The following is a 12,170-nucleotide window of genomic DNA, read 5'->3' on the forward strand; positions in this document are numbered from 1 at the left end:
CGTCCCTCGCGCAGTTCCCAGCGTGGCCGGCAGGGGGCGCGCCCGCACCGGCGCCGAAACCATCCCTGGAACAGGATTTTTTTCTTTTTTTTTTTTTCCCACCCCCACCGAAATCAGAGAAGTGTTTCAGGGCACAGCGCTGGGAGGGGGGTGGAGGGGAAGAAGTCTCCCGTCGCTCCCGGTGTGTCCCTTGCCTCTCAGTCGCAGCCGCCACCAGCCCAATGCCGCTTCCTGACAGGGTGCACAGTCCAGGGGATGTCTACAAAGGGGCGCAAGGCGGGGGCCACACCAACCGGACCTTCGTGTTTGACGACGGCCAGTGCGCCCCCAGGTACGGTCTGCCGGGCCCCCCCACCCCCCATAAGAAGGGACCCCAGATGGAGTTCGTGCCACCCTCCCAGGACCCCTCATCCTCAAAATGCCCACTTCCCTAGGCTGCCTGCCCCCCACCCCCATCCTTCCCCCCTACCCCTACCCTTTCCCCCCACCACCGTGAGCTTACATCCCCACTGAGCTTGGGGAGCGCGGGGGAGAGGGCTGCCCCTCGAGGCCGGGTGGCAGCACGCTGGGCACTTACACTCAGATCACCAGCAGGTGCCCAGACTGCTGTCTGTCTATCTGCACCCTTGATGGAAGATGGCCACAGTGTGACCAGACTTACATACATCTCCCAGGCACCGGGAGGCGCAGACCCTGCAGGCAGGAAGCTCGGATGCCCTCTGTGCCAGAGGGGCCGGGCACTGTGCTGGCCTCCCAGCCCCCTCTCTGCTCTGGCCTGGGGGAGGAGCCTGTGGGACGGCCTGGCCGGGGCCAGCGAGGCTCTGGGGGGGAGTGGGATTCCCCCGCTTCCCAGGGGCAGCTCCTCCAAGGAAGAGCCCTGTGTGGGGCATGGGGTGTGGGGTGCAGGCGGGCTGTCAGATGAAGGGCAGGGGTGCTGGGTCTGGTCCCATGGTGCTCGCCAGCCGGTTACTTCTGTGTCCACGTGTGAGGAGAGGGCCGACTAGCAAGGCCTTCCAGGTGGCCGGGAGGTGACCTTCCCGGTATGTCCACAGTGCCACGTGGCTCCTGGTGACCAGCACCAAGGGCACAGCACAGGCAGGGGCCCCGGAAGGACAGAGCAGTGACCATCCCAAGGGGGTTCGCCCAGGGCCCTGTCCTGGGGCCTCCCCCCACCCCACCAGCCCCCAGAGGGTCGGCACACACAGACACTCCTCACCCTTGGCCAGGAGCCAGACACCAGGTCAGGCACAGCCACTGCCCGGTGCGAGCCTCCCCAGATCAGCAGCACCCCGGCCTCTGGGTCCCACTCGGTCCACTGTTCTAAGGCCAGAGAAGAGGTGGACACCTGGTTCAAGGCCAAGCGCTGTGGCCATTTCCTGTGGGACTCAGTTTCCCCGCTTGTCAAGTAAGGAATGGAGCAGATGATCTTGAAGGGAGGGCCATGTGTGCTGAGTGACCAGGTTCGGGAGGGGAGGCTTCTGGCCACATGTCCAGGGTCAGGGTGGTCCCTTGGCAGGGACGGCACCAGCCTGGCACCTGTGGGGTCCTGGGGCCATAGCCTAGGGCAAGTGCTCTGAGAGCAAGCTGCCCAGTAGTGTCCTTGGGAAGCAAAATTAACTCCATAAAGTAGGCACAGTCTGGACCTCCCCTGGGTCGCTCCGAGGGTCAACCAGGTAACATCCATCAGGCACAGAGTAGGTGACCCCAAGAGGGGGTCTTGCACCATCATGGTCTGACTGCCCCTCTGCCCGTCTCCCTGCTCGGGAGGGTGTCACCCATCTTCCTGGTGACCCATGTCCCGGTCCTCCCACTGTACTGGACGGCCTGCCCCAGACGGAGGCGGGGGCTCTGTATCCTGAAGTCTAGGCTGGGTGGGCTCAATCCCCCGGATGCCTCCATCTCCCCCCGGACAGTGCCCTCCCCCTGGCCGGAGCTGCCTCTGTCCCTGCAGGATTCCCAGTCGTGCTGCAAGCGTCTGGGGTGGCTGCCAGGGCCGAGGGCACGTCAGGCAGGCCAGGTGGGAGCCCCCACAGGAAGGTCAGGAAGGGTGAGGAGGAAGTCTGGCTGGGCTGCGGTGGGGCCTGTGGCCAAGGCCAGCAGCTCAGGGAGTCGGGCTTCAGGTCCAAGAGGAGGTGGGGGAGGGTGCAGGTGGGGAGGGGGGGCCTTCCACCCCCATCTGACCCCCAGCCCTGCCTGGTCCCCGGGCTGCCCCCAGGCTGTGAGGCCTGGTATGGGGAGTCCCAGGAGGACTCCAGGCCGTAGAAGTCTTGGCCCTGGTGCCTGGTTCCCTGTCTGAACCCTGGGGCCTCCCCTCTGTGCCCAGGGGTCCCTTGCCCTGGCTGTCCCCTGTGGTCACTGGGCACTGTCCTTCGGGCCCTGCTCCGTCCCCAGGTCCTAACATCTCTGCCCTGCAGGTGGGAGAGGGCGTGGCTGGGGCACCCCCAGCTGCCCCAGAGCTGACCCCCTCTTGCCAGTGGCCTTAGGGCGCTACTTGCGTCTAGGTGCCAGTCTCTGTGTGTGCCACCCATGTCCTTATGCTCAGCTCTACCCACCGTCCATGTGGGTGTCCCAGCCTGTCTGAGCGTCTGACTAAGCCTGAGTTACCCTGGCACGGCAGGGGTCAAGCATTGTTAGCACAACTTCCCCTCTCCTTGGAGGGTTTCCTGACTGAACTGCCCCCCCCCTCCCACGGGGCCAACATGGGACCCTCTGGGCCCTGATGCAGAGGGCACGGATCCAGGGCTGGCATCCCGCCAGGGTCCATGTCTGGCTGGACATCTGGGCCAGCCCTCCAGGCCCATATTAGGGAGCCGTGCCTGCAGGGCAGCAGGAAGTTGCCGAGATTCTGTGGGAAAAGGTTCACACGGCTGAGGTCCAACCCAGCCCTGTCCAGCCAGAGAGCCAGCTTCCTGGTGTAGGGGCTGGAGGGAACTCGGGGGTCTGCCTTTGGCCACAGCTCGGGCGGGCAGAGGTGAGTGAGAAGGGGTTTGGGGGCGGTGCCTGCACAGGACTCTGCTTGTGTCCAGGTACGGGTCTGCGGGTGTCATCGTGTCCTCATGCCTGGCTCTGACCACTGTCCACGTGGGTGTCCCGGCCTGTCTGATGGGTGTCCCAGCCTGTCCGAAAGTGAAAGTCACTTAGTTGTGTCCGACTCTTTGTGAGCCCATGGACTCTACACTCCATGGAATTGTCTAGGCCAAAACACGAGTGGGTAGCCTTTCCCTTCTCCAGGGCATCTTGCCGACCCAGGAATCGAACCAGGGTCTCCTGCATTGCAGGCGGATTCTTTACCAACTGAGCTACCGGGGAGGCCTGTCTAAGAGGCTGACTAACCCTGAGTTACTCTGCGCGCTGGGAGTCCAGCCTTGTTAGCACAACTTGCCCTCTTCTCAGAAGGTCTCGTGACTGAGCTGTGACCTCTCCCCTGAGGTTTCTCATTCCATCTCCATGGCCGTGGGGCTTCGCCAGCTGTTCCCGGGTACATGGAGTCTCTGGGTGTAGCCTGCAGATAGTGCGGCCCAGGAGCAGCGCCTGATGACATGGGTGTTTTTAAAGGAGTCGAGGGGACTCTCCCAGGCTGTGTGCTCGGGTGGGCCCACCACGTTTGCCAAAACCTCTTCCTCCTGCAGAGCCAGGGAATGGGCTGGTCTGGCCTGTACCAGCCGCCGGCAAGTTCAAACTTGAGATGGAAGGCCCACTCCGGACTGTGGTGCCTGAAAAGGCCTGTCCCAGGAGGTTTGCTCTGTGCTTTGGACTTCCCACAGAGGGGCGTGTTCCCGGGTCCCCCATTCAGTCTCTGGCTGTGGTCAGCTTGTCCTTCATGGGCGGTGAGGCCCGGAAGCCACCCTGCGGCGCCAGCCTTGCGGGCCTGCATGCTGCCCGCAAGTTGACAATGACGTGACCAGAAGCCCCGCTCCTGCCTCCACCCCGGGACAGGCCCCGCCTGGGCCTTGAGCTGCCTTCACAGAGACCCGGATTCCGGGCCAGAGGCCGCTGCTGGACGCCTCTTGGCAGGTGTCTGATCTTGGGAAAAGCTCAGAGTCTCAAACCAGAGGAAGAGGCCCCGGGTGCCAGGTGAACGCAGAATTTAACCCCGTCTGGCGGACACGGGAGCCCCTAGGTTGTGGGGAGGGGGAGCCCCGATACGTTGGCAGGTTGGAGGAGGAGGGCAAGGAAGCCAGCAGGGATCAGATTCTCAGGGACTCGGGGCTCTAAGGAGAGGGCCCTGTGGGTATGAGGTGTCCCTTGTGGGCAGGGTGTCCCCATCTGGGCCCTGGGCCCCAGCCCCCAGATGAGGCCCGGGCACCCCTGCAGGCCGTGCCAGCCGTGGGGCCTAGGGCTCAGCAGGAATACAGTGGTGCCTCCTGCAGCCATGGGAACGGGGCAGGCAGGGCAGCTTTCCGCCTCCAGGTGGACCCCGGCCACTCAGCCCAGGCCTCTGTGATGCCCCCAGCATCCACCCCCACCAGCAGCCACCCTACGTCCAGCCAGGGGATGGGCAGCCAGATGGTGAGTGCTGGGCCTGCGACCTGGATGTGCACACAGTGCCTGGCACAGAGGGGCCTGGACATGCTGCGACCACTCTGGGGACTTGCAGCAGGGCCCTCCCCAGAGGCAGGCCCCAGTCCAGGTGGGTGGCCAAGCGGGGTGAATGCTGCAGTCCCCGTGGTTTCTGCTTCCCAGTGTCCTGGGGGTGGGCCCAAGGCTTGGGGAAGGCCAGGGAGCAGGGAGGTGATGGACACGCCCGAGGCCCCGTGTCCACAGGGATGCCAGGCCCCTCCTCCTGTCCCCTGGGCTTGCTTGGTGCACGGGAGAAGCTGCTAGAAGGAGTCTCTTTGGCAGCTCCGGAGCTTGAACTCGGCTCAGTGATGTGTTCTGAGCTTTCAACTTTGGATTCTGATGCCCCTCGGAGTGGCTGGTGAGCAGCCATCGTCAGCGTTGACTCGAAGCCCCCTCCCCTAGTGAGAGGGTGGATATTTCCCAGAGGCCGCCCCCATCCCCCGACAACCACCACTACCTGCTGGGCAGCTTGAGCAGCTCTGGCTTTTTAATTACAGGACAGAGGAAGCACTTAGCTTTTCTGTCGCGGTCAGCAGAGAGTGGCGGCGGCTTTCTGCTTCCCTGGGCACCGAGCCCAGCGCTCAGCTGCTCTCCACCCCCCTGGTGGTGCTGCAGGGTCTGAGGACTCTCCTGGGTGCTGGGCAGTGTGAACGCCTGTGTGTCCGTGTGGACGCGTGTGTGTACACACACCATGTGGACGCGTGTGTCCGTGTGGACATGTGTGTGTACACACACCTGTGTGTGTCCGTGTGGATGCATGTGTGTACACACACCTGTGGTGTGTCCGTGTGGACATGTGTGTGTACACACACCTGTGTGTGTCCGTGTGGATGCGTGTGTGTACCCCTGTATGTCCGTGTGGACGCGTGTGTGTACACACACCTGTGTGTACACACACCTGTGTGTGGATGTGTGTGTATGAACGCATGTGGGTACACACACCTATGTGTGTCCGTGTGGACGCGTGTGGGTACACACACTTGTGGGTGCATGTGTGCGTGTGCACGTTGTGTGTTCACCTGCACATCTGCGTGCACACACTGGTCCATGCACACCTGTGCACAGGCACACATCCGCCCCCTCTGTTGGTCATGGCTCTCCAGTGTTGAAGGATGCATCTTAGAAGGACCACATCCTCGAGCCAGTGGGGCATCCGTCAGTCACTGGGTCAACTTGAGCATTCCAAGCCATCTGGACTCCTGCCTAGAGGAGCCTGGCTGGAAGGGACATTGTCCCAGGAGGTCGTATGCCCCTCCTCCCCAGAGACCCTCCCGGGGCTGCGGCTCCAGCCCAGTGACATGTAGGGGAGGCAGGTGGCCCCCAGTTCTTCTCATGTCCAATAACTTGCGTCCCGCTCAGTGTGTCTCCTGGTGCAGCACCAAGGATGAGGCACGGGCCTGAATCCCCCCCAGCCCCAGCTCCCTGGAACTGCCCCCTGTGGTAGGGACGGCCTACACACCTGGTGTGAGCCAGGCCTGCAGAGAAAGCCTGTCTCCCTGGGGTTCTCTTGGAGTGGATTGTGTTCACAGGGCGGTATGTCCTCCATCTCGAACGTCCGGGCTGCCCACTGTGTCGTCGTGAGGCGGGTGGGGGCCCAGTGTCCCCAGTGTGGGTGAAGGTCCCGGGCGGAGGCTTGGAGTTGGAGAGGCCCCCGGCCCTGTTAACGATGCTCGCTGGTCTGTCTCCTGGTGACCGGGGGGCAGGAAGCCCGTCATGTGTGTGGCGCTGGACTCCTGTGTCCCCTCCTGAGTGGCCGCCTCTCCGTCCTTGGCCTCCTCTTGCCCGTCTGTCTCCTGGGTGACTTCCGGGCACCCATGCGCTGACCTGATTTCTGTCGCTGCTCTTCCCTGTCATCCTTTCTTTAAACGCCAGCGTCTTGTTCCCATGTGGAAGCATTTGTGTGCCTGTTCTGCTAAACAATAGGCCTTCTCCACCGCAGACATCTCTGCTCTGTGTCCTCTTTCGGCCTCCTCGGTTTGGGGCTGAAAAGTGGGTTTTTCCTTTTCGCTAATGGCTGGTCAGATGGCATCGCCCCTGAGGGTCTCTGGGCTCCGGGGCTGGGCCCGCCTGGATAGCTGAGTTCCTTCACTTCTCTGCGTCTCCGTTTTCCCATCAGCAAAATGAGGGGACGCCAACCCCACCACCCAGAATGCCACGAGCATCCCACGAGTGGCCCTCATTCCAACCCCAGCCCCAAGTTGCCGCTTCCCTCCTGAGATCGCCTGCCTCTCATCCTGAATTCCCCGGCTCTGTGTCCTCTCTCGTGCCAAGCTCGAGCCGGTCCCTCTGCTGAGGCTATAAATTAGCCCTGACAGCTGGCAAGGCCCGCCCCTTCTCTGTTTTTCTCTCACACCCATCCTGGCCGGTCTTGCATATTTAGTCTTCAGTGTAAATCTTGGGAGTGGTTTGTCAGACTCGAAATGGCTATGTGCTGATTGACTTTGCCCCCTCGTCTGGGGAAGGGACTGTCGAGGGCTGGGAGCACGAGCTCCTCCTGCCGTTAGACGGTGCCGGGGAACGGTGGGTGGCCTCCCTGAGCGACCCTGTAGGCTCAGGGAGAATGGGGCAGGAACTCCCCCTCATGATGCTGCGCCACCTCGTTGCTCCTGCCCTCGCTTCATACATTCGGTGCTCTCTGGTTTGGCGGCCTCATTAGAAGCTCTCATTTGTTCTGATAGGTTTCAGTTGACTTTGGGGGTTTTGAGGCAAATGGGGATGCTGCTGCTGACAACAGAAAGAGCCCCCGTCTCCCTCCTCCCACACCTCCCTTCGTCTCGGTGGGCACCCAGGAGACCCGTTGGGACTGTTGCAGCGGACAGACTTGTGTTCCCCCCGGAGCAGGAATGCCCCCAGGATTCCACTGTTGGTTTTGCTAATCAAATTAAGAACATTCCCTCTATATCTAATTTTACTAACGGATTTGGGGTCTTAACAGATCCTTAACAGATCTGTATTTGCTCGCAAAATCATATAGATTTTCTCCTTTAATTCCTTGGCGTTGTGAAGTACATCACACTCAGGTAAATCCTCCTGGATGCTGGTGGTGTGGTGTTGTAGTGCACTCCTGGATTCCGCTTACTGACAGTTTACTTAGGATTTTTGCACTTAGAGCCTTCAGGGAGGTCCCCTCGTATGTATCAATACCCTGGTGTTGTCTGCACCTGACTTTGGTGATGGGATTAGGTCCGCTTAGGAAAATGAACAAAGTCACTTCTGTTTCTTTCTGTGCTTTGGCACGGTTTGGTGGTGGCAAACTTAGGCAACCACCAGGGCCTGGTGCCTTTGGTGGGAGAAGGAGGTTTCTGACCACTTTACCCTCCTCAGTCATGCTTAACTCCTTGACCACCCGGGCTGGGGGTGGGGGTCAAGATTTGGGAGGGGGGAGAAGTGGAAGTCCTGCCCCTCAGAGGGATGACCCTTGGCCAATTGTGGGTAGCGTGTGCGTGCCAAGCCACTTCAGCTGTGTCTGACTCTTTGTGACCCCATGGACTGTAGCCCTCCAGGCTCCTCTGTGCATGGGATTCTCCAGGCAAGAATGCTGGAGTGGGTTGCCACGCCCTGTTCCAAGGGATCTTCCCAGCCTGGGGATCAAACCTGCGTCTCCTGTATCTCCTGCATTGGCGGGTGGGTTCTTTACCACTAGTATCACCTGGAAAGCCCTGGTGGTAAACAGCAGGGCTCTGCCTCAGGTGCGCCTGGCCTCCCCACCCCCGCCTCCGGGGCCTCTTCCTAGGCTGTGTGAGCCAGATGTCCTCAGCTCCTGTCAGAGAGACGGGAAGTCCTGGCTGCAGGCGGGATTCCGAGGACTCCTCGCTAGGCAGTGCAGTCACAGTGCCTGGCACGCAGCTTGCGTGCAGTGCTGTGGCCCAGGCTGTCTGTCCCCTGCGGCCAGAGGATCAGGGTGCCCGAACTCATGTGCCCCAAACTGGGAGGTGACTTCCTGCTGTGTGTGTGCTGGGAGTGGGCTTCCTGTCGCCTTGGCCTCCCTGGTCAGCATCCCAAAAGGCCCCCAAAGGGGCCTCCTGCTGAAGTGGGGAGATGCGGACGGGGAGCTGGCCGTCCCAGGAACCTGACGCTTGGGGTCAGGTCCGGCCTTTGTCCACTGGAACTTGGCCAAACAGCTGGCTCAGCAGCCCCAAATTAAAACCTGACATGGATTAGACACACTGACCACCTTAAACTTGCTGTCTCATTCCATCTCAACCATCTCTTCATAACGGTAGAGGCTTCAGAATATTCATTTATGAAAGAAGAAACTGAGGCTCAGAGGGGTCAGGTGACCTCCCTGGGGCCACTCACCATGGACTAAAGGGGCAGGACTGAGCCCTGCTCAGTCATCAGGACCCTGGGCAGCTTCCTGGGCCTGGCAGGTTCATGTCGAGGGGACTTGAGAGTCCCCCAAGGCCTTGTCTGGGAGGAGGGTGCTCTGTCCTGGCTCCGGGGGGCAGGGGGCAGTGAGTCCTGTGATGAAGTTCCATGTCTTGTCCTGAGGGCAGTTGAGGGCCAGGGAGATGGATGCTTTCTTTAGGCCACGGAAGCCCTGCGTTCTTCCGTGTGGCCATCAGACAGAAAAGACACTGGGTGTGGTTTGGGGATCCTGGACTTCCTCCCCGGGTCCTCCGCCCCTTGGTCACTCCACGAGGAGGAGAGGAAGGGGACGACGAGGAGGCACGGGGGACCGCTCTTGCCCCACCTGGACCATCCCAGCTGTGGGGGGTAGGCAGGCATGGGCGGGGACAGGACCCCCAAGTCCCACATGCCCGGAAGCTCTCAGTGACACAAGCCTTTGGGCCGAGAGACAGGCCTTGAGCAGGCCCCTGGACACGGGGAGCAGCTGCCTGGCCATGTCCCTCCTACAAGGGGCACCGTTCCAGGAGCCCTGGGGCCTGGCCATTGGCCAGCACAACAATCACTCAGGTTCGTGTGGGCTTTCGGCTCCGCTGGGGCAGCAAGGCAGGACACCACGAGGCCTGCGGGGCGTCTGCTTCCCGGTGCGTGCTCCCTCCAGACTCCTGTGTCCTGGCTGCACCACGAGGGAGGAGGGGCCGCATTCCCGGTCACCCCTGGAGACCACACGGTGGGGCGGCAACCTGGCCTTCTGACTCCTGGCACAATTTCCCCCCACCCTCCACCTCACCGTGTTCTCCTGAAGCAGAGACCCTGCTGTGTCCGGGTCTCAAGGCCAGGACACGAGAGAAAACCCAAAACAGGTCAAAGTGGAGAAGGGGTCAAAGGCAGCCATGCCCGGGGAGCTCTGGTGTTCTGCCGTCGAAAGAGGCGGTCGGCAAGAAAGGGGCAAAAGCAAGAAAACACAACGCCAACCTCCCGCCACGTTTCTCCCCCGCCTGCCTGCGCCTCCCCACGGCCCCAGCTTATGACGAAGGAAAAACATGCAGCCACACTGACGCGATTAGGAAAATGTCGCTTTACAAACTCTGCCAGATCCTCGGGGTTGACCCCGTGACCCAGAGAACAGCGCACAGGCGTGTTGGGCCCACAAGGCCACTCGCAGCCTGGGCCCGGGACGGCCCCTGAGCAGCTCCCAAAGCCATGGGATGAGGGGCTGACGCCTGCCTGCCGCTTGTCCAGGCGTCGGGACGCGTGGGCTAGGTGTTCATTGGGGGCCCGGGAAATGTGCCTGCCCTTCCCGCCTTGAGGAGGGAGAGGGGACCAGAGTGCCTGTCACCCCCCCCCGCCCCCCCACAGTGTGGAACTCGTGCTCCAGGTGAGTGTCCTGGCCTCCCAGCCTCTCGCACAGCTTGTCTATGAGTTTTCAGTTTGGGAATGAGTGTGGTCAGCAGAGCCCTGCACCTGCCCAGGGGCAGAGCCAGGCTCCTCCCTCCATCTCCTGACCCTTGGCAGGGACAGGCCTCACAGGGCAGAGAACCCCCGCACCCTGTGCCCTCCAGCTGCTCTGCCATCGCGGGAGTGCCTCTGAAGGCCCCAAGAGGCCCATTCATGGGTCCATCACCAAAGGGTCCCAGCTGATATACTGCCCCCCACCCAGGGGGTCTCAGCTCTTAGAAGAGCAGAGTGAGGGCTCACCTCAGCCGGTGGAGGCTGCAGGGAGAGAATTCCACCTCCCTGCGAGGGCGCTGAGGGCACCACCAAGGGGTGGCCTGGGGCTGGGCTCACCTGGCAGGAGCCGGGGGTCTGCCCTAGCCTCCCACCTGCACTGGTGGCCGCGCCTCCCCTGCCTGCCTGCACCATGGAGGTAAGGCTCCCCAGGGCACTCAGTTAGTGCTATGCAGCTGCGTTGCTGTGTCTAGCACCCACTGGGTGATGACGGGGCACGGGGGCTGGCGAACAAGCCTCTGTGTGGTGGGCAGAGAGGTCCTGATGAGGCTGTCGTCCCAGGAGGCTGGGAACCGGGAGCCTTGGTGCTTGAGGGTGACCACAGCCAAAACTCACCTGGATGTGGGGTGGGGGTGGGAAGGGGCAGGTGCCCCAGGAGACAAATGTTTGGGCCCCAGAAGGCTGCAGACCACCAAGGGCCCTCCCAGTTTACCTGGTCTGATCCCACTCCTCTGCTCTGTCCTGCCAGGTGGGGACAGGGGCTTCTGGCCACAGAGTCCTGGCGATACTGGGCAAAGGGCAGCTGGGGGCCCAGAGGGATCCTGCCGTCCCCACTGCCACCACCTCCCAGGTTCTGATCCCACCTGAGCCGCTTGGCCCCATGGAGGCCGCAGACAAGGGCCTTTTCTTAAGCCTCCTTGTCACACACACCCCCACCCCCGGCCGGAGCCCAGCAGCCTGAGGGTCTGGAAGTAGGGGAGATGAGTGTTCTGGATCCTGAGGAAGGCTGAGTAGGCAGTCTATGTGGGGGTTGCTGGGAGGGCTTCCTTGGCCCTGGTGCGAAGCCAGGGGTGGGGTGAGTGCCCGCCCCTGATGTGGGCAGTGGCGAACCTCCCCCACACCCTGGAGGTGCTTTGCAGTGGGCTTCACAGCCCTGCAGGGGCGGGGGGGGGGCAGTGGCTCGGGCTGCGCTGCGCGGCCAGGCGCGTGGGGATGGGGGGAGCTGCGCGGCCAGGGCGGGCGGGGGAGGCGGGGCCGTGTGGGCCAGGAGGGCCGGGGGCGCTGGGCGCGGGAGGGCGCGGGCGCGGGCTGAGGGGGCGCTGGCGTGTGCCCGCAGGCAGCCCGGCGCCGAGGACGGCGGCCGCGGGGACGGCGCGCGCCTGGACACCGCCGGCCTCAAGATGAGCGACCTGGACTCGGAGGTGCTGCCCTTGCCGCCGCGGTACCGCTTCCGGGACCTGCTGCTAGGCGACCAGTCCTTCCAGAACGACGACAGGTAGGGCGGGCGGGGGGTAGGGTCGGCGCGCGGAGCTGTCCACGGTGCTGAAGGCCGCGGGTGCGCCAGCGACCCGCGCCCTTCAACTTTCCCGGGCTTCCCGGATCGGAGAAGTTTGGGTTGAGGGGATGGGGTAGGTGGGAAGCATCTTCCAGGGAGGGTCCTGGAAGGTGGGACGGGATGCTCTGTGCCGGGCAGTCGCCCCAGAGACCGATTCTCAGGCTGCCCTCCTCGGGTCTGCCCACAGGCCCCCAGCCCCGCTAGCAGCTCTGCTGACTTTGGGCACAAGCCAGGGCCGGAAGCGCTCCGTGTTGCAGCC

General features: G+C 62.7%; 1 protein-coding gene across 3 annotated transcripts in view; it reads left to right on the forward strand.

Moving 5' to 3' along the window:
- Nucleotides 222-12,170, forward strand: part of KCNT1 (potassium sodium-activated channel subfamily T member 1) — a 71,030-nt gene continuing 59,081 nt past the window's right edge. The window contains exons 1-2 of one of the 3 annotated variants that reach the window (XM_018056071.1): nt 222-331; nt 11,693-11,851. In XM_018056071.1, coding sequence (XP_017911560.1) covers nt 222-331; nt 11,693-11,851 — 269 coding nt within the window. Of the gene's footprint in view, nt 332-11,692; nt 11,852-12,170 lie in introns of those variants that run through there. The other 2 variants (XM_018056068.1, XM_018056069.1) reach the window with 2 other exon arrangements.

This window comes from Capra hircus, chromosome 11 (assembly GCF_001704415.2).
Source record: "Capra hircus breed San Clemente chromosome 11, ASM170441v1, whole genome shotgun sequence".
Lineage (NCBI taxonomy): Eukaryota > Metazoa > Chordata > Mammalia > Artiodactyla > Bovidae > Capra > Capra hircus.